At 56.4% G+C, this 16,964-nt stretch overlaps 2 protein-coding genes across 3 annotated transcripts in view; both read left to right on the plus strand.

Annotated features, from left to right (window-relative positions):
• The window catches only part of BSN (bassoon presynaptic cytomatrix protein), a 43,691-nt gene extending 38,024 nt beyond the window's left edge, over nt 1-5,667 (plus strand). The window contains exon 11 of the mRNA XM_014788464.2: nt 1,697-5,667. The gene's annotated coding sequence lies outside the window, so the exon portion shown is untranslated. The remainder of the gene's footprint in view (nt 1-1,696) is intronic.
• Nucleotides 5,668-7,865: 2,198 nt separating this feature from the next.
• APEH (acylaminoacyl-peptide hydrolase) lies at nt 7,866-16,923 on the plus strand. Of its 2 annotated transcripts, XM_004419707.3 has the most exons (22): nt 7,866-7,925; nt 8,001-8,133; nt 8,673-8,799; nt 9,218-9,311; nt 9,411-9,486; nt 9,572-9,735; nt 9,902-10,039; nt 10,136-10,227; nt 10,305-10,345; nt 10,428-10,549; nt 11,081-11,141; nt 12,335-12,432; nt 13,076-13,127; nt 14,019-14,107; nt 14,522-14,660; nt 15,149-15,232; nt 15,313-15,393; nt 15,761-15,849; nt 15,959-16,149; nt 16,257-16,359; nt 16,442-16,548; nt 16,639-16,923. In XM_004419707.3, the coding sequence occupies exons 1-22, from the start codon at nt 7,914-7,916 to the stop codon at nt 16,742-16,744; spliced, it is 2,199 nt and encodes a 732-aa protein (XP_004419764.1). In that variant the 5' UTR covers nt 7,866-7,913; the 3' UTR covers nt 16,745-16,923. The 2 variants fall into 2 exon arrangements, with proteins under 2 accessions (XP_004419764.1, XP_087287143.1); XM_087431017.1 differs by lacking the exon at nt 15,149-15,232.
• The last annotated feature ends 41 nt before the right edge of the window (nt 16,924-16,964 follow it).

The raw sequence follows: 16,964 nt of genomic DNA on the forward strand, positions 1-16,964 counted from the left end.
CCAGGGAGAGAGTAGAAGGGCCTCAGGATGGGAGCCCTGGCTCTGTCTGGGCTGCAGTGGCCAAGGCAGGATGAGAAGCCTCCTGGAGCCTTCTCTGGCCCCAGCCCTGCCTCTGTGGGGAAGGAGGAGGTGGTGCATCGTCCAGGATGGCAGGGAGGGTAGCCTGGCTGTTGGCACTGCTCTGTGAACAGCCAGGGACCACCTCTTACCATTCCATAACCCTGGGGCCCTCCTCCTCTCCCTCCTTTGCCAATTCTCAGGTTAAGAGTACGTAGGTTTGGGTGCTTCTCATGGTGGGCAGGCATGTGTGTGGCAGGGCCAGGCAGTCAGCAAGCAAATCACAAGGGAGCCCTGGCCCTAGGCCAGGACTGCTTGTGGGACGGTGCTGGGTATAATATCAAAAAGGCTGCCTGTCTCTGGAGGAACAGTGGGGGAACGGGAAAGGCCCAGTCTTCCATCCACTTCATTTATTCCACAAATGTTTGTCAAGCCCTCGGCAGGTGCCAGGCCCTGTTCCAGGTGCTGGGGATACAGCAGGGAACAAAACCAAGTCTCTGCCCTCTGAAGCTGACTGTCCATTAAGGGGGACAGAGAATAAATGAGTTAAAAAATAAAAATTAGATTAAAAAGATAATTTCTGAAGGTGGTAAGTGTTATAAAGCCAGTGAAGCAGGGTTATGGGGCAGAGTTGTGTGCTCTAGAGAAAGTGGTCAGTGTGAGGTAAGGCTCGAGGGAGGAGAAGAGGCTGGTGTGGTATGTGCCCAGGTGAGGGAACACCACCAACAGAGGCTCTGATGTGGGGATGAGACAGGCGGGCCTCAGGGACAGGCAAAAGGCAGCACAGCCAGAGCCACAGTGGTCAGGGGTGAAGTCTGGAGCGGGGGAAACCAGCTGGGGTGGGCTTTGTAGGCCAAAGTAAAGAGCCCGGAATTTATTCTAATTACAGTAGGCACAGTGCAGCACCCTTAGCCTTCTTCCTGCCTTCACCCCATGACAGCGGGCTCCCTGCCTCTTTCCTGCTCAGCAGATGTTTCCTTGGAGTTGCCCTGGAACAGATGTGAAATCAGACGTTGTGCTGAGGGGAGGAGAAGGACTTGGGGCAGCCCATGGGCCACGTTCATGGCAGTACCCACCTTGGGTTTAGGGCCGAGGCTCCATCCTGGGGAGGGAAAAGAACCACTGGCATGGCTTTGTTCTGTGTCCTGCCCCACGATGTGGGTGGGCCACTGAGACCACCAACTTTGTAGTTAAAGGAATCTCTCTTAGGGTTTAGCATTTGGCTAATGACTGCGCTAAGCAGTCAGCACTTCTGTGGGGGTCCCTCTCTTGGTGTCTTTTATGGCAATTTCAGAAGTGGGCTGGGAAAGGCTTGCCATTTTAAACAAAATCCCATCTCCCTCAGTCCTAAGCAAAACAAAAACAACTTGTGTTATATTAAAGAAATATCCCTTCCTGGCCAACCTAATTCTTCTTTCTTCCTGTCTTTCTCTTTGACCTCAAACCTGCCTAGGCACCCAGTTCCCCAAGCCTCAGTGAGGTGGGATCCCGTAGGTGAGGAGGCGTTAGGCTGCGGGCATGTGGCAGACAGCTGAGAAGAGTGGGGGGGGGGTGGGAAGCAGCTGTCCACAGTTCTTGACAAAATCCTTCTTTCTTTCCTCCTTCTTTCCTTCGCCCCTCCCTCCTTTTTTCCTCCAAGCATCGTCTACAGTCTGGCAAACCCTTGGCCCAAAGACTCACACCAGGTGGGACGTGGCAGGCGGGCCTCAGTTGAGGATGGGATGTTTTCTAACAGCAGCTGCCTGGGTGAAGCATCTGCTCGACAAATGGGACCACTGGCCTTGGGACTTGTGACTGTCTTTCCAGAGACCCTGCTCTCCTCAAGGCACCACCTTCAAGGCACAGCCTTTGTTGGGAGGGAGGAGCCCTCTCGGAAACCCTGCCACCACGGCAGTCTTGCTGCTCTTCCCACAGCCGCCTTTCTGCGGCCTGGCCAGCCAGGCTTCTAATGCGTTATACACAGAGTTTAGGCACAGCCTGCCTGTTTCTGATGGATGCTGCCCTCCCTCCACAATGCCAGAAGTTTTTCCACAGCCTTGGAGAGGGGCTTTGACTGAGGGCTGGGGGCCATGGGCTCCATTTCCTTCACATTCCAGCTGGCCCAGATCCCTCTGTGGCCACAGGGCTCTGGCCCCCTCACCCTGCCCTCTCGGTGACATCGGAGCAGACTTCCATGTGGCTAGCATGGGGTTGGGAGAACTTTACAAACATTAGGACCTAACACTGTCTCATTGCTGAAATAAGAGGCCATAGCACCGAAAAGCAGCGTGGGTGCCCGCTGAGGCTTCTCCCAGCCCGTGGATGGCAGCATGCTAGCATGCCTGCCACCATCTCAAAGCCATCCCCCCTCAGCCATCGTGAGCATCCCAGCAGCACCGCCATTGTCTCGACCAGCCGGCTCCTCGTTCGTACACCTGGGGATTTCTTTTGAGTTCAAGAACAGCCTTAATCATTTCAGTTTGATTTACGTGTATACCTCATAAACATTTTTCTTTTGTTTCTCCTTCTTCCCTTCTCTCTCTTTGCTCACCGCCTTGCCTCTCCCCTCCCCCACCACTTTGTGACTGATGGATGGTTTCCTCTCTGCTCTGCCCCTGCTCAGCACAGGGAGAATGTTGACTTAGAAGCAATAGTGGGCAGCAGGCCACCAAGAGCACAACCCCAGGGCGAGGTCTAGGGAGGCCACTCAGCCCGCCTCTGTTTACTGTGCAATTCCAGTCCTTCTTAAGCCATCACCAGTGGGTGTGCTCAGAGCAGAGGGGCCAGAGCTTCTGCCAGCCAAGGGAAGGGCCCAGAGCCCTGTGTGGGGGAGAGTGACACCGTCCATCCACCTGGTGGACTGGGTGGCATTCCTCCCCAAGGCCCTTCCTTTGGGGGCCTCCCTTCATCATGGGCACAGCCACAAGTCTCATCTCTAATGTTCTATGCAATGAAATATAAACCCTCAAAGACAACTGTTAATATTTAATAAATTCCATGTTATGTATAAGGAGTTAATTGCAAACATGCAATTGAGAAACTGGATAGATATGCTCATATCAAACCCTCCACCCTCCCTGCTCCCACTGTGTGTGTGAAATTCTCAGTCTGTGGCATGTTTGACCTGTGGCAGGACTTGCTGCTGCCAGGCGAGTCACCGCCTGTCCTGCAGTGGAGCATGCACAGCTCGCAGCCTCTTTGCACGATTTTATCCATTTTAAATGCTCGACCCTCTTGCTTGGAGTTCTTTTTGCCTCAGAACCTCTCCTTCAGGAGCGCTTCTAGCTGATTTCTGCACGAGCTAGTGAGGACCTGCTGGAATTGTTGCCCGAGCATGCCAGGCTGAGGGCCAAGCAGTGCAAGGCCCCATACACCCGACAGGTTTCTCTGACCAAGACAGAGGTGAAAAGGAGTCTCTGGAGTAGACATGCTGGTGGGAGTCTGCACAAGATGTGTGTGCATGAACATTCTGAAGGTTTGCGGTAGGATTTCCGTCTGTAAGTCTCTCCTCCTCTTACCCCAGCCCTGAGCCAGAGGCATCTGGCTGCCTCTTCCCAGGGAGGGCACTGCTCAAGGGCAGAGCTGGGCTGTGTCTGTGGCTAGAGAGACAGAGGGACCCCAGCTTCTGACTGCACCTGCTCAATGCATCTCCTTGGTGGCTGGGAGGCTCAAAGGTTTGTGAGCCAGGAGATCTAGGCTTGGGCTAGAGATCAAAGGGTTCCCAGGAAGAACTGGACCTTTGGCACTTGTGATAAGGACAGCTGACAGTGTCATCCTAGACCAGAGCAGGTGTTCACATAGACTGTGGCTTCAAGCTGAGTTTCTTGGGAAGCTTCTCAATAGCAAAACTTACAGAAAGTCCTGTTGTGACTCTCTCTGCATTTGTCCCCAGGACCTAAACTCCCTGCCCACCTCCATCTATGAAGCCCAAGTACCCACTGCTCATTAGCTTCTCTATGACTGAGCCAGGAGTGCATCAGGCAGTAGCTGCCTGACCCCTCAAGGCCTGGCCTTCCTCCAGAGTGCTCTGGTTTGCACCATGATTTCTCAGGGGTCCACATTTCTCATGCTTTCCTATAAGGTCTACACACCCCTTCAGAGAGGGATCCTGTCCCACCTCTGGCAGCTATGGATAGGACAGGAGGCTGTCAACCTCTGTGTTAGGCCTGAGACCCTGGCCTTCTTGGATTTGGCCCTCACCCATCCCATGGGACATCTGCCTCATTCCAGAGATCAGGCCTGGGCTGTATGAGGCCATCTGAGCGAGGGCTGAGGGAGGCCACCATCCAGCACCTCTGACCACCCAGGGCCAGGTCTGTGTGGGGATGTGCCTAGTGGCTGGATACTTGGGGGACAAAGGCAGTAATCTTTCCCACTAAAGGCCAGAGGATGGGACCAGGAGCAGGGAACACACAGGGAGATGATAACAGGTCACCCTCCATCAGGCCCAGTCTCAGGCTCTAAAATGTTGACTTTTCAGCAAATATCCTTTCTGGCCAAGCCCTCTGAGTTTGAAATTTCTGACATCTGCCACTCCCCACTCACCAGTGTACCAACAGGACACATCTGTACCCATCACCCCTTGTGAGGGTGGCTGGAGCAGGCTTCTGGGCCACGAGTGTCCTGGCCCTTGTGTAGATGCAGCTGTGGCTCCAGGGGTGCTGCAGCCAGAGGCTGAGGGACCAGCATTCGGTGCCTTGGGCAGTGGGGAGCATTGAGCACATCTCCAAATGGGCCAGGGGTCTCTGGGATGCAGTCCAGGCCTTCTCCATACCTGCCTCCCCAGTGTCATGAGCAAGGACATTGCCTCCTCTACCCACTTCAGGGCCCAATGCACTCACTTCACAGTGACACCCCCTTCCGCACCATCAGCTTAGTCCTTGGGAAGAGAGTGTGGTCTCAGGGCCCATGATGAAAGGGCAGCAGTGGCAGCAACTATGGCCTGTTTTCTGGAGCCTGTGGGGAGTTTTCCAGGCAGATCCTTTGCCATGCAGCATGGTTCTGGCCTGTTGGTCCCTCCCCTGCCCTCGTGCCCACCACCTCATTCTGTAAATACTTGTCATTGTGGACTCCAACAGGGTCAGAGGGACAGGCTTGATCAACTGAAACTCCTCAGAGATGTCATCTCTGTCTCCCTGGGTACCAGCAGCCCCTGATGCCGTGTGCACTGGGGTGGCACTCGAGAGCCATGGAAGTTGTGAGATGTTGTGTGTGTGCATGTGAACAAGTGTGTGAGTGTGTATGTGTGTGCGTGTCTGCCTCATTCAGCCTCTGGGATCAAATCAGCTCCTTCTCTCCAAGTGCAGTGCCCTGGAGAGTGGTGGCCACCCACGCCTTTCCCCTGCTAGCTTCCATGTCTTGTTTTTGCTTTCCCTTCACTCCTTCCCTCCCTCCTTCCTTTCCTTTCTCCCTTTCTTTCCTTCTCTCCTTCTTTATTTGAGGGGGGAAGATCCTGTACAAAGTCAAACAACAAGTTTACAGTTGTAAGTGCAATGACCCGAGTCCTCCACATGACCTTGTGAACTGTGTGCCGTCCTCCTGTGCTCTGTGAGAACTCGTGGTACTTCAGTGTCCCTCCCCTGTATTGTGACAAGGTAATTCTGTGGTATCAGAATAAAAGGACTTGATATAAACAACCTACAGACTGTCTCTGGGATGGTTTTTGAAATGGGAAGGCTTAGCCAGAGGAACAAATCCCCAAACTTGTGACAATCCTGTCTGTTCACAGTTAAAGGGAGAAGAGTGAAAGGGCAAAGTTGCAGAAGTGCTGGGAAGGCCAGGGCTGAGTCCACACCAAGCCACTGAAAGACAACAGGCCCTCCACAAAGGTGCCCCAGTGCAGGTCCCAAGTTTGGACCCGGAGGGAGCAGTTAGTTCACTGCACAGCTTGTTCAGAGACACTGCCTCCACTGAGTGTCCAGGCTGCACAAACAGCTTTCTCAGCCCTGGTTCCCGGGGAAGCAGGTGAGCAGGTGCTGCCCCCTGGTGCTGCCCACAGCCCTACACCTGTCTGCCTTGCTGTCTACTCCAACCCCCAAACTCTTGGGGGGTTGCCAGACCTCAGTCCTTCCCCAGGATGGGAGAACCTCCTTACCAAAGTAACCGAGAGCTGATAGAAAATTTTAAAAACACAGATAAATGAAAAGAGTATCAGCTTCACCCCTGGCTTTCCCCCAGAGTTAATATCCTGATGCATGTCCTTCCTTCCTGTTTGTATTTTTCTATTCTTTTTTATTTTAAACAGAAGCCAGAAGGTGCAGTACCCCATTTTCTAGCCTCCTGTTTATTCCTACATGTTCATCCCAGGTACTTAAATTGTTCATCTTCTAATGCCCAGCCTGCAGAGAGCTGCGCCATGAGTTTACAGCCAGTTTACTGCCAACACCCTGAAGGACAAGCACCATGTTCCCACTTTTACTATTATAAACAATGCTGTGATGAACACCCTAATTTCCAACCTTTCCACCCAGAAAAGGTGGGTAGCTGGGGCTACTCTTTCTGCTCCCCATTCTGGCCTTGGTACTCCTACACATACTGGGTGCTCATAAATGCAAGTGGCCTCAGAAAGTGGGGACTGTTTTTACTTAACTAGTCCAATGTGGTTAATGGGGAAGGGGAAGCTGCAGGCCAGGAAAGTGGGATCTCAGTCAAAGGCAAGGTGGGGCGCAGGGAGCTAGGGCCCTGAGGTGTGCAAGATCTGCCAGGCTCAGGATATATGCAGGAGGGGACATACCTGCTGGCCTGACTGCTGCCCAGCCTCTCCTGCCCTCTTCTGCCATCAGAGCCCTCCCAGTCCTGTGCCGCTGTGCTGAGGGAGCCTGCCTACCCAGGTTCTTCTTTCCGCAGAAAGCTCACTGGTTTGGGTCTAGCCTGACACCACCAGGCCCTCTGCACCCAAGAGCCTGAGCTGAGGCCTGGGGAGGCAGGCAGAGGTCCACTTGCTCACGATTCCCAGCAAGGTGCCACTGAACCAGGCGGGTGAGGGCTGCAGGGACAGATAGCTCTTGGGGTAGGCCTGGTGGCCGATAAGCCCAGGAGACACCCTGAAAGCACCCGCCCTTCTTTGCCCCGCACCCCAGGGAGCCGGGAGCGCACCTCGGCCCTTCTCTCTCTGTCTGGGAATCCCTCCAGAGCAGGGCCTGGCACCGTCTAGTGAATGTTGGCCTCGTAATGGACCAGGAGGGATCTGACAGCCCCAGGGCTGCGGGAGATCACTGCTGGGGCAGGGCCCGCCTTTACCCTCGCCATTTCGTTGACCTGACCCTCACTGGGCTCAGCCTCTGTCCCGCCCCGCCCGACCCTTCATCTTCAAAGATTCATTGGTCCGCATCCCTCAGGCCCCGCCCCTCGGATGCTTGCCCCGCCCTCCCGCTGCGTCCGACCTAGCTCCTTTCGCTTCACAGCCCAGTCCTGATTCAGGCCTCACCCCCTTCTCAACGTGGGCCGTGTCGTTCCTCACAGACCTCGCCCCTCCCTAAAGACCCGCTCCCGTATTGTTTCCACGGGGCCACTCCATCTCCTCAGAGCCCCATTCCCTCCCCTCCCAATAACAGGCCTGGGGCTTGGTCCACAGACCCCGCCTCTCACCAGCCTAGCCCGCCCCCAAAGACCTCCTCCTTTCTTCAAGGTCCCTGACCCCTTCCCCTCCAGGACTCCCGAGTCCAAAGCTCCAACTTCTCCCTCACAGGCTCCACCTCCTTGCCACCGAGGCCCCGCCCCTCTGCTAACGGTCCTCGCCCATTCGTCGAAGGTCCCGCCCCTCCCACCGCGCGGCTGGGCGTGGCGGAGTATGGCCGAGCCACGCCCGGTTCCGCCTCCTGGGGCCTCACTTCCGGGCGCCAGCACGCCCCGCCTCGCCCCGGCGGCGCAGGGCTATCATGGAGCGGCAGGTGAGGGCTCAGCCCGCGGTTCCCGTGGTGCTTGCAGCCCGGACCGGGTCTGACCCTGGTGTGTCCCCTGCGCAGGTGCTGCTGAGCGAGCCCGAGGAGGCGGCGGCGCTGTACCGGGGCCTTAGCCGCCAGCCTGCGCTGAGCGCCGCCTGCCTGGGCCCGGAGGTCACCACGCAGTACGGGGGCCGCTACCGGACGCTGCATACTGGTGTGTGTATGGAGGGGAATCGGGTGGCGGGCCCATTCTGGGGCCGTGCACTCGGGTGGAGAGGAGGGGGCTGTGGAAGGGTGTGTGGAGGAAGAGGGGGCTTGGAGAGAGTGGGGGTGGGGGGTGCACCCCCTCGGAGATCTGCTCACACAGGTGTATGGGAGGTGGGCTGCTCAGAATGTTATAGGATGCTGCCCATGAGTGCATGAGTTGAGGGTGTGGGAGTAGAATTCAGACCGGGGTGCAGGATGTGGGCCTTGTAGGGCTCACCACCATCGCTGTATCCGTATACGTGCCAGGTTGCCTTCAAGGTTCTAGGGTGGGTGCTGGGAGCAGTAGTGTTTTCTCTCCAAGATGTCATCAGCTCAGGCTCTGGGGGCCTAGACATGAGTTGTGGCCGAGTGTTGTCCATCCTGCACTCAAACTATCTGGAGACAGATTGAGGGAGGTGGGCTGGACCTTCCTGGGGGTTGGGGTGGGGGGAGCCTGTGCTGGGACTGGTCAGGTCAAGTTGAGCAACCTCATGCCTCTCCTTGCAGAGTGGACTCAGAGGGACCTGGAACGCATGGAGAACATCCGATTCTGCCGCCAGTACCTGGTGTTCCATGATGGAGGCTCAGTGGTGTTTGCAGGGCCTGCGGGCAACAGTGTGGAGACCCGGGGGGAGTAAGTTTGAGGAAGGAAACTTGCAGGCAAGGCCACAGCCACCTGCAAGCTTTTTATGAATGCTTACCATATGCCTTATTGTAGGTAGGGCCCAGAGGGGAGGCCAGGAGCCAAGTTCCTGCCCCTTGGGAGCTTATGTGGTCTCTAGTGATATGGCCTGATAAGCACTGGAGGCTCGCTCCAAACTTGGGTTGGACTAGAGCCCATGGAGGCTCAAGGAGGCTGGGGAGAGTAGAGCCCCTGCCCAGGGAGGAGAGGCAAGGCTAGCTGCCCTGGTGGGGCTAGAAGGGCTACAGAGGCATATGTGGGGCCAAAGCCTCAAGAATCTTGTTTAAGAAGTTGTAGCCAGTAAGGGGACAGGATGGGGCTATCACTGGGTGGGAGGTAATCCTGACCTTCTACCCTGTGTTCTCCTTAGGCTACTGAGCAGAGATTCTCCTTCAGGCTCCCTGAAAGCCGTGCTGCGCAAGGCTGGAGGCACGGGCCTTGGGGAGGAGAAGCAGTTCCTAGAGGTAAGTATGCATAAGATCAGGTACTGGGCAACTGGGGGCACAGACCCACAGATAAGGTTCAGTTGGGAGGCAGACAACCTGATACCCAGATGTCCTCAGGTCTGGGAGAAGAACCGAAAGCTCAAGAGCTTCAACCTGTCAGCGCTGGAGAAACATGGGCCCGTGTATGAGGATGGTGAGGCAGCTTGCTGGTGAGCAGGGTGGACAGGAGGGGCAACCATAGCCCAGGGCTCCCCCTGATCGGCCCTCCCTGCACCCAGACTGCTTTGGCTGCCTGTCCTGGTCGCATTCGGAGACACACTTGTTGTATGTGGCAGAGAAGAAGCGCCCCAAGGCTGAGTCCTTCTTTCAGACCAAAGCCTTGGACATCGGTGGCAGCGATGACGAAATGGCCAGGCTGAAGAAGCCAGACCAGGCCATCAAGGTGCTCATGGCTGTGGCCAGTCAATGGAGGCCCTTCAGGGCAGCCCTGGGGCTCAGCGTGCTCCCTGCCCACACTGTGCCTGTCAGAACTGGGGAGGCACTGGCTTCCAGGGGGCAGGGTAAGCTCTTGCAAGACAGGCTGGGCATTGAGTGTCTTCTGTTCTCAGGGTGATCAGTTTGTGTTTTACGAAGACTGGGGAGAAAACATGGTTTCCAAAAGCACTCCTGTGCTCTGTGTGCTAGATGTCGAGAGCAGCAACATCTCTGTGCTTGAGGGGGTCCCTGAGAGTGTGTCCCCTGGACAGGTTAGTGCTGACTTGGCCTACATCACTCCTGGAGTCTAGGGGCCCTGCCTGAGCTACTGCCCCTTGTTCACACCTGCCCTGTGGTCTTGTTTACAGGCATTCTGGGCCCCTGGAGACACAGGCGTGGTGTTCGTAGGCTGGTGGCATGAGCCCTTCCGGCTGGGCATCCGCTTCTGCACCAATCGCAGGTGAGGAAGTGGGGCAGGGCAGGGGGCCTTGCAGCTCAGGCCTGCCTTGAAGCTGAGTGTCTCTCTGGTGGTTCCAGGTCAGCCCTGTACTATGTGGACCTCATCGGGGGGAAGTGTGGTAAGTGCTGGCACCCATCTGTGCTTTGCTGACACACTGGCCCTGCCAGCCTGCATGATGCTCACATTTCTGTCTGGTCCAGAGCTCCTCTCGGATGACTCTCTGGCTGTTTCTTCTCCCCGGCTGAGCCCAGACCAGTGTCGCATCATCTACCTGCAGTACCCATCTCTGGTCCCCCATCATCAGTGTAGCCAGCTATGCCTGGTGAGCTGGAGGTGGGCGGGGGGAGGTTAGCAGGAGGAGAGAATGGTGGATGAGAGCTGAAGATTCAGCTTCATCTCCCCATGGGCCCCTCAGTGGACCTCCTGTCCTGGGTGCAGTGATGGTGTGAGTTCTGCCTGTCCTCTCTGGGCAGGGCCTGGAGGCTGAGCACACTGGTATGGGGGCCTTGCACCGTGAAGACTCACCACCTTGAGAGCATCCTCTGTCTACAAGAATGCTCCTCCCTTTGCTTTTCATTTGCATATGGCCAGGCTCTGCAAGGGACTGGGATATAGTGGGCAGTTACAGTCTTTGTCCTTGCCCAAGAAGAGCTTTGGGCTCCTAAGTGAAAGGTAGAGACCCCTCCAGACATCTAGTCCAGGTCACCAGAAAGGAGATACATCAGGCTCATCTCAGGTCCTCCCTCCCTTCCCTGAGGCTACCTGGGTCTATCAGAGAAGATGGGTACAGAGCTCTGTGCCCTGAGGGCACTGCCAATCCCCTGGTGGGCCTGACCATTGTGTTCTCTTGCAGTATGACTGGTATACCAAGGTCACCTCAGTGGTGGTGGACGTTGTTCCTCGGCAGCTGGGAGGTAAGGGGTGTGTGGTGGGGTGGGTGCAGTTAAGCCTGCAGCTCTGTTTTGCTGCCATCTGTTATCCCTGCACAGGGTCAGCTGCCTCAGCTCTTCCTTCCTGAGTTCCTTCTGAAGTCTCCCTTCCTGCTGGGCCAGCCCCATGTCCAGCCTCCACAGAGAGTGGGGCTATCACCATGGGGAACAGTTCTGATAGAAGGAAGTCAACTGGACCAAAGCTGAGATCAGAGCAGCCCAAGCTCGCTGCGGATTTAGATAATTTCATTCATTTCTGTGCTATAGCTCATAGTTACATTTTGCTTGTTTTTCTAGTGGCTCCTTCTAGAGGTCTCAGAAAGTGTACTAGGTTGGAATGTCCGCCTTTAGAGGCTCCGAGCCCAAGGGTGCTGCATTATCCCACCCTCAGCCCCCAGCCCAGCATTTGTCCAGTCCAAGTCCTTGAGTCAGCAGGGTCTCTGGGAGGTTGGATCTTGGCCGACAGGCTCTGGTTGCAGTCGCAGGTGCTCACAGCTCTGCTTGGGATCCTGGACCATCCCAAGGACATGAGGGATGAGAGTCTCTTCTCAGGCCTCCTGGTCAGTTCCAGGAGTCCAGTGGACAAGGGATGGCCTCCTTATCTTCTCTTTGGGTTGCAGGGATGCAGTGATGGGGACCTGGTCTGAATCCCAGCTCTGCCCCTTATTAGCTGTATGTCCTTGGATTGTGTCCTGACCTCCCTGAACTTCCATTTCTTCATCTGTGGAGAGGGTGGTTGTCCCTGCCTTCTTTGTAGGATTGTAGTGAGGGTTAAATGAGTGATGATATTAAAGAATAGGATTTATTGAGCCCCGTGCCAGGCACTCTGCTAAGCACTAATGGACGGACAGGCAGGTGTCATCTTGGTTGCAGCTCCAGGTGCCTAGCAGGGGCCCAATAAGAGCAGCTCATAGGAAAGCCAGTGCATTTCTTCTGAGCACCATGGTTTCTCTCAGGAGCTCTTAAGCTCTTTCTCTCCTGGGCTTTCAGGGGCCTCTGCCCCATAGCCCCCCTCTTCGGGCAGTTCCTCCTTGCCTAGGGTGGCCCCGTGTGTGGGACTGCCATTCTGTCACAGTTGCAGGGGCCCCGGTGAATTCCCCAGCAGCCCAGCCTGCTTCAGTCTTGACCCCCTACACCTCCACTCCTGGACACGACCTCCAGCCCTCCCGTCTTTGCAGAGAACTTTTCCGGGATCTACTGCAACCTTCTGCCTCTGGGATGCTGGTCGGCTGACAGCCAGAGAGTGGTTTTTGACTCAGCTCAGCACAGCCGGCAGGTAAGGGGCAGGCTTGATTGTGTTGAGAGGCAGGCCCTGTGACCAACCCCCAGGAGCCCTGGGCCTGGAGCATAACATATGCACACCCCTGGGTGGAAAGCCCAGCCACAAAGTCTCACCAGCCCCTTAAGGCCCTGCTTGCCCCTGTCCTGGACCTGGACTCACTTTTCCTTGAGGGGGGTGGCTGCCCTCATGCCTCACAACAGAGCCCTTGGCCTTTTCCCCTGAGGCAGAGATGCAACCCCCGCCTCGAGGCATTTCCAGCTTGGGGACAAAGGGGCTGCCACTGCGGTAGGCCCCTGAACACTATACAAAGAGCTGATGGAGATGGGACAGAGCCCTTCTCCCAGGGATGGGGTGGGGACAGCCATAGTGTGCCAGGCTCCTTTTGGGTGTGATATTTCATCCTCAAGCTGGCTCAAAGTCATTTCTTACCTTGCCCAGGTCACTCAGAAAGTTATGACAGGGCTACGATTTGAACCCAGGTCCTCAGGCCACTTCCTACTGCACTGAATAGACATCACCATAGTTGCTCACAGCCGTGGCCTGGTGCAGGGGTCCCCAAGAGGGTAGAAAGGAGGTGGGGGCGGGACCCATAGGGCTCTTGGATGTGGTGCCACACATGGCCTCCCGTCTGCTTCAGGACTTGTTTGCTGTGGACACGCAGATGCGCAGTGTGACCTCCCTGACTGCTGGTGAGCAGGGCTTTTGGGCGGGCCAGCCAGGCCAGGGGTGGGACCGGAGCTGGAACATGCCGGGCAGTAGTGGCACTCTCGGCCACTCTCGGCCACTCTGTACCACTGACTGTTCCTCAGCTTTTACTGATAGTCTTGAGAGGACCCTGCCCATGCAGGACCCTTAGCCAGCCAACAGACTCCCTCCCTGCTCCACTGCCTTTCAGTGCTCAATTCAGACCATATGTCCTGGCCCTGCCTCAGCATGGCCCCCACCCCTGCTCCTCAAACCTGGAAAACTCTTATGCCACATCTGCCAGAGTCATCTTTCCCCCTCCCCAAACCTTGGGTGCCCCCTCTCACACAGTGGCAACTCTGCCACCCCAGGGCCCAGGAGAAGCCCTATGTTGGCTGGTGATCACCAGGTCTGGTGACTCTGCCCCTAAAATGTCTTTGGAGTCATCCACCTACCCTGACTGTACCTGCTCCTTCACAAAGCTACCAAAGTATTGTTCCCAAAATGCCTCTCATCACACAGTCCCTGCTTAGAATCTCTTTGGACCCCACTGCCCAGAATCGGCACACCCCAACCCTCAACCCCCTGGCCTAGCTGCCAGCCCTGCAGACTGTAGTCATTAAGTGGTGGGTGGATGTGCTGTGGTGGTCTGGTGTGTCCCCAGATCTGGTGGTCCCTGGGCACAGCCAGTGTCTGCTGGATGAACAACAGACTGAGTAGAAGGCTCACCCAGGGCCATGGGTTTGTGTCAGTCCCTTTGTGTATGTCCCTTTGCTTCTCAGGTTGGAAGGGGAACCTTGTCATAGAGCCTCCAGCCTGAGACTCTGGCTCTGCAGGGAGTGGGTGGGAAAGGTGGTGGCCCCTGCCAGGCATTTAGTGACATCTCCCTTCTCCAGGGGGGTCAGGTGGAAGCTGGAAGCTGCTCACAATTAACCGGGACCTCATGGTGGTACAGTTCTCCACGCCCAGCCTACCCCCAAGCCTGGTGAGTGTTGGTAGATCCCAGGCCAGGAGGCAGGGATTCTGTGCAGGCAGAGCTCCCCAGGTCAGGAGAACTAGGCACAGCCCAGCACGGTCCATGAGGGTCTGGCACCCATGGGAGGGAACTACTGGGCTAGGGTCTGCTCTATACAGAACAAGGTGCCCGGGACAGTGCCCAGTCCTCTGGTATAACACAGCACAGGGAGACAGCAGAGCCTAGAATCTGAGAAGGGGTATTTTTGTTTATGTGTGTGAGTACCTTTGTATATACCAGCTCACAACAGGAGTCCATACTGTACCCTCTGGAGGTGGGTAAAGGGCCCAGCATAGTGAGAGGGGCCCACCTCCTACCCTGGGCAGAGGGGCAAGGGCAGGGAGGCAGCTGGGCCACCTGTGATACACTCTTTCCCCTTGGCAGAAAGTTGGGTTCCTGCCTCCTGCAGGGAAGGAGCAGTCAGTGTTGTGGGTGTCCCTGGAGGAGGCCGAGCCCATTCCTGACATCTCCTGGGGCATCCGGGTGCTGCAGCCACCTCCAGAGCAAGAGAATGTGCAGTATGGTGAGCTGGGCCAGGGGCAGAGGGATGCCTTCTCCAAGTTCCCCAGCACATGCATCTGTGGTCACCTTTCCTGCCTCTTGTCTCACATTGTGGGGTTTCTTGGGATTACCTCTAAGAGGTTTTCTGTTCCTCTTGTGGACAGTCATGGGGAGTAGTGTCCAGGCATCTGGGCGCCTGCTCTGAGTATCAGAGCTGGGCATCACCAGGCCAAATCATCTGTGGTGGGAAAACCAAGGTCTAAAGATGACAGGCCTTATACGAGGCCTCTGTGACCACATCTCATCCAGAATGCTGTGCCTGCAAAGTGGGGCTCCCTGCCTAGGGCAGAAGTGTGAGCCTCCTGGAGTCCATGTGTTGTAGTGTGAGCTGCCTTGGCAAGGTCTCTGTTCCAGAGGTCAGACTCAGACCTGCAGCTACCACTGAGGCCTTGGCTGGGGAGCCCCTGGGTAGCAGCACTGGCCCTGCTGACTGCTGCCCTCTCCCTGCAGCTGGCCTTGACTTTGAAGCAATCCTTCTGCAGCCCAGCAACCCTCCAGATAAGACCCAGGTGCCCATGGTGGTCATGCCCCACGGTAGGCATCTGGCCTGAGAGCCCCTGCCCTCCCACCACCCTTCATAGCTGGCTCTTTCACCTTCTGCTCCCTGTCTGCAGGGGGGCCCCATTCATCCTTTGTCACTGCCTGGATGCTGTTCCCAGCCATGCTTTGCAAGATGGGCTTTGCAGTACTCCTAGGTGAGTGAGCAGGGCCCAGGGTTCTGGAAAGGCTGTGGGGGATGATGGGGTGGGCCTGGTTTGTATAAGGACCATGGGTCTCGTACCCTAGTCTCTACGCCTCTCTGTAGCCAAGACCTGATAACCAATACTGGGAACTGCCCTGGCCCAGCCTGGCTCCATGGCATGGATAACATGGACTGTCTTAAGAACTTCCATGGAAAGGGTGCTTTGGTCACTGGGCAGCAGCCTCAAATCTCTTGGCCCCTTCACCTTGACAGTCTGTGGTACAGCTGGTCACAAGGGCATACTTCAGATGGGTGAAAGGGTGTCCAGGGGGCTGGGAATGTCGCTTGATCACCCCATCTGGTCCTTCCTTGACCTCCAGTGAACTATCGTGGCTCCACGGGCTTTGGCCAGGACAGCATCCTCTCCCTCCCAGGAAATGTGGGCAACCAGGATGTGAAGGACGTCCAGGTAGCAGGGGCTGGGGCTTCTGGACAGGCCAGAGGGTGGACTGTCAGGGGTGTGGCTCCATTCAGCTGGGCAGGCAACTGACTGCAGCACGCTCCGCCCCACTCTGTAGTTTGCAGTAGAGCAGGTGCTCCGGGAGGAACACTTTGATGCAGGCCGCGTGGCCCTTATGGGTGGTTCCCATGGTGGCTTCCTCTCCTGTCACCTGATCGGTCAGTACCCAGAGACCTACAGTGCCTGCGTGGCTCGGAACCCTGTGATCAATATCGCGTCCATGATGGGCTCTACTGACATCCCTGACTGGTGGGTGTGCCCCACAGGTCCCTGCCCTTTTCCCCTCCACCCCATCCTCCATGGAGCCCCCGAAGGTCCCAGAGTTCCTGGGACTGCATCAGCTCAGTCTCTTGCAGGTGTGTGGTGGAGACTGGCTTTCCCTACAGCAGCGACTGCCTACCAGACCTCAGCGTGTGGGCTGAAATGCTAGACAAGTCGCCCATCAAGTATACCCCTCAGGTACACGGCCCTCCCCTTGCCCTGTGGGCCGCCAATTCGTCCAGAGGCCGGGGCCCTGCTCACCACCATTCCCCATGCCCAGGTGAAGACGCCACTGTTACTGATGCTGGGCCAGGAGGACCGGCGTGTGCCCTTCAAGCAGGGCGTGGAATATTATCGTGCCCTCAAGGCCCGGAACGTGCCTGTTCGGTGAGTACAGCAGGACAGCCCTGGCAGTTGGTGGGCAAGTAGGCAGAGGAGGACCCTCCAACCTCAAACATTGTTGCCCAACCTCTGCAGGCTCCTGCTCTATCCCAAAAGCACCCACACACTATCAGAGGTGGAGGTGGAGTCGGACAGCTTCATGAATGCTGTGCTCTGGCTGTGCACACACTTGGGCACCTGAAGCCCTGCCTCTCTGCATAAGCTGGTTGGCCTATGCCATACTTTGCTCTTGAGGAGACCCCCAGGGTCTGGCAGAGTGGTGAAAGGCTTCCTGGATTCTGGACTCCATGGATGGGTGAGAGAAGGAATGTGGGCTATATAGTTATAATAAATGAGAACAAAGAATCTAGTTCCTGCTGGTACTTTGTACCAAGCCATCTCTAACCCCAGCCCCACCCTTG

This window comes from Ceratotherium simum, chromosome 5 (genome assembly GCF_057802395.1).
Source record: "Ceratotherium simum simum isolate JZ-2026a chromosome 5, ASM5780239v1, whole genome shotgun sequence".
Taxonomy (NCBI): domain Eukaryota; kingdom Metazoa; phylum Chordata; class Mammalia; order Perissodactyla; family Rhinocerotidae; genus Ceratotherium; species Ceratotherium simum.

What these genes read in the sequence shown, in the direction of transcription:
- APEH (XM_004419707.3), top strand. An exon ending in TGTTCCTCGGCAGCTGGGAG is followed by an intron (nt 11,142 to 12,334) that starts GTAAGGGGTGTG and finishes CCGTCTTTGCAG; the next exon opens with AGAACTTTTCCGGGATCTAC. An exon ending in CCATCAAGTATACCCCTCAG is followed by an intron (nt 16,360 to 16,441) that starts GTACACGGCCCT and finishes CCCCATGCCCAG; the next exon opens with GTGAAGACGCCACTGTTACT.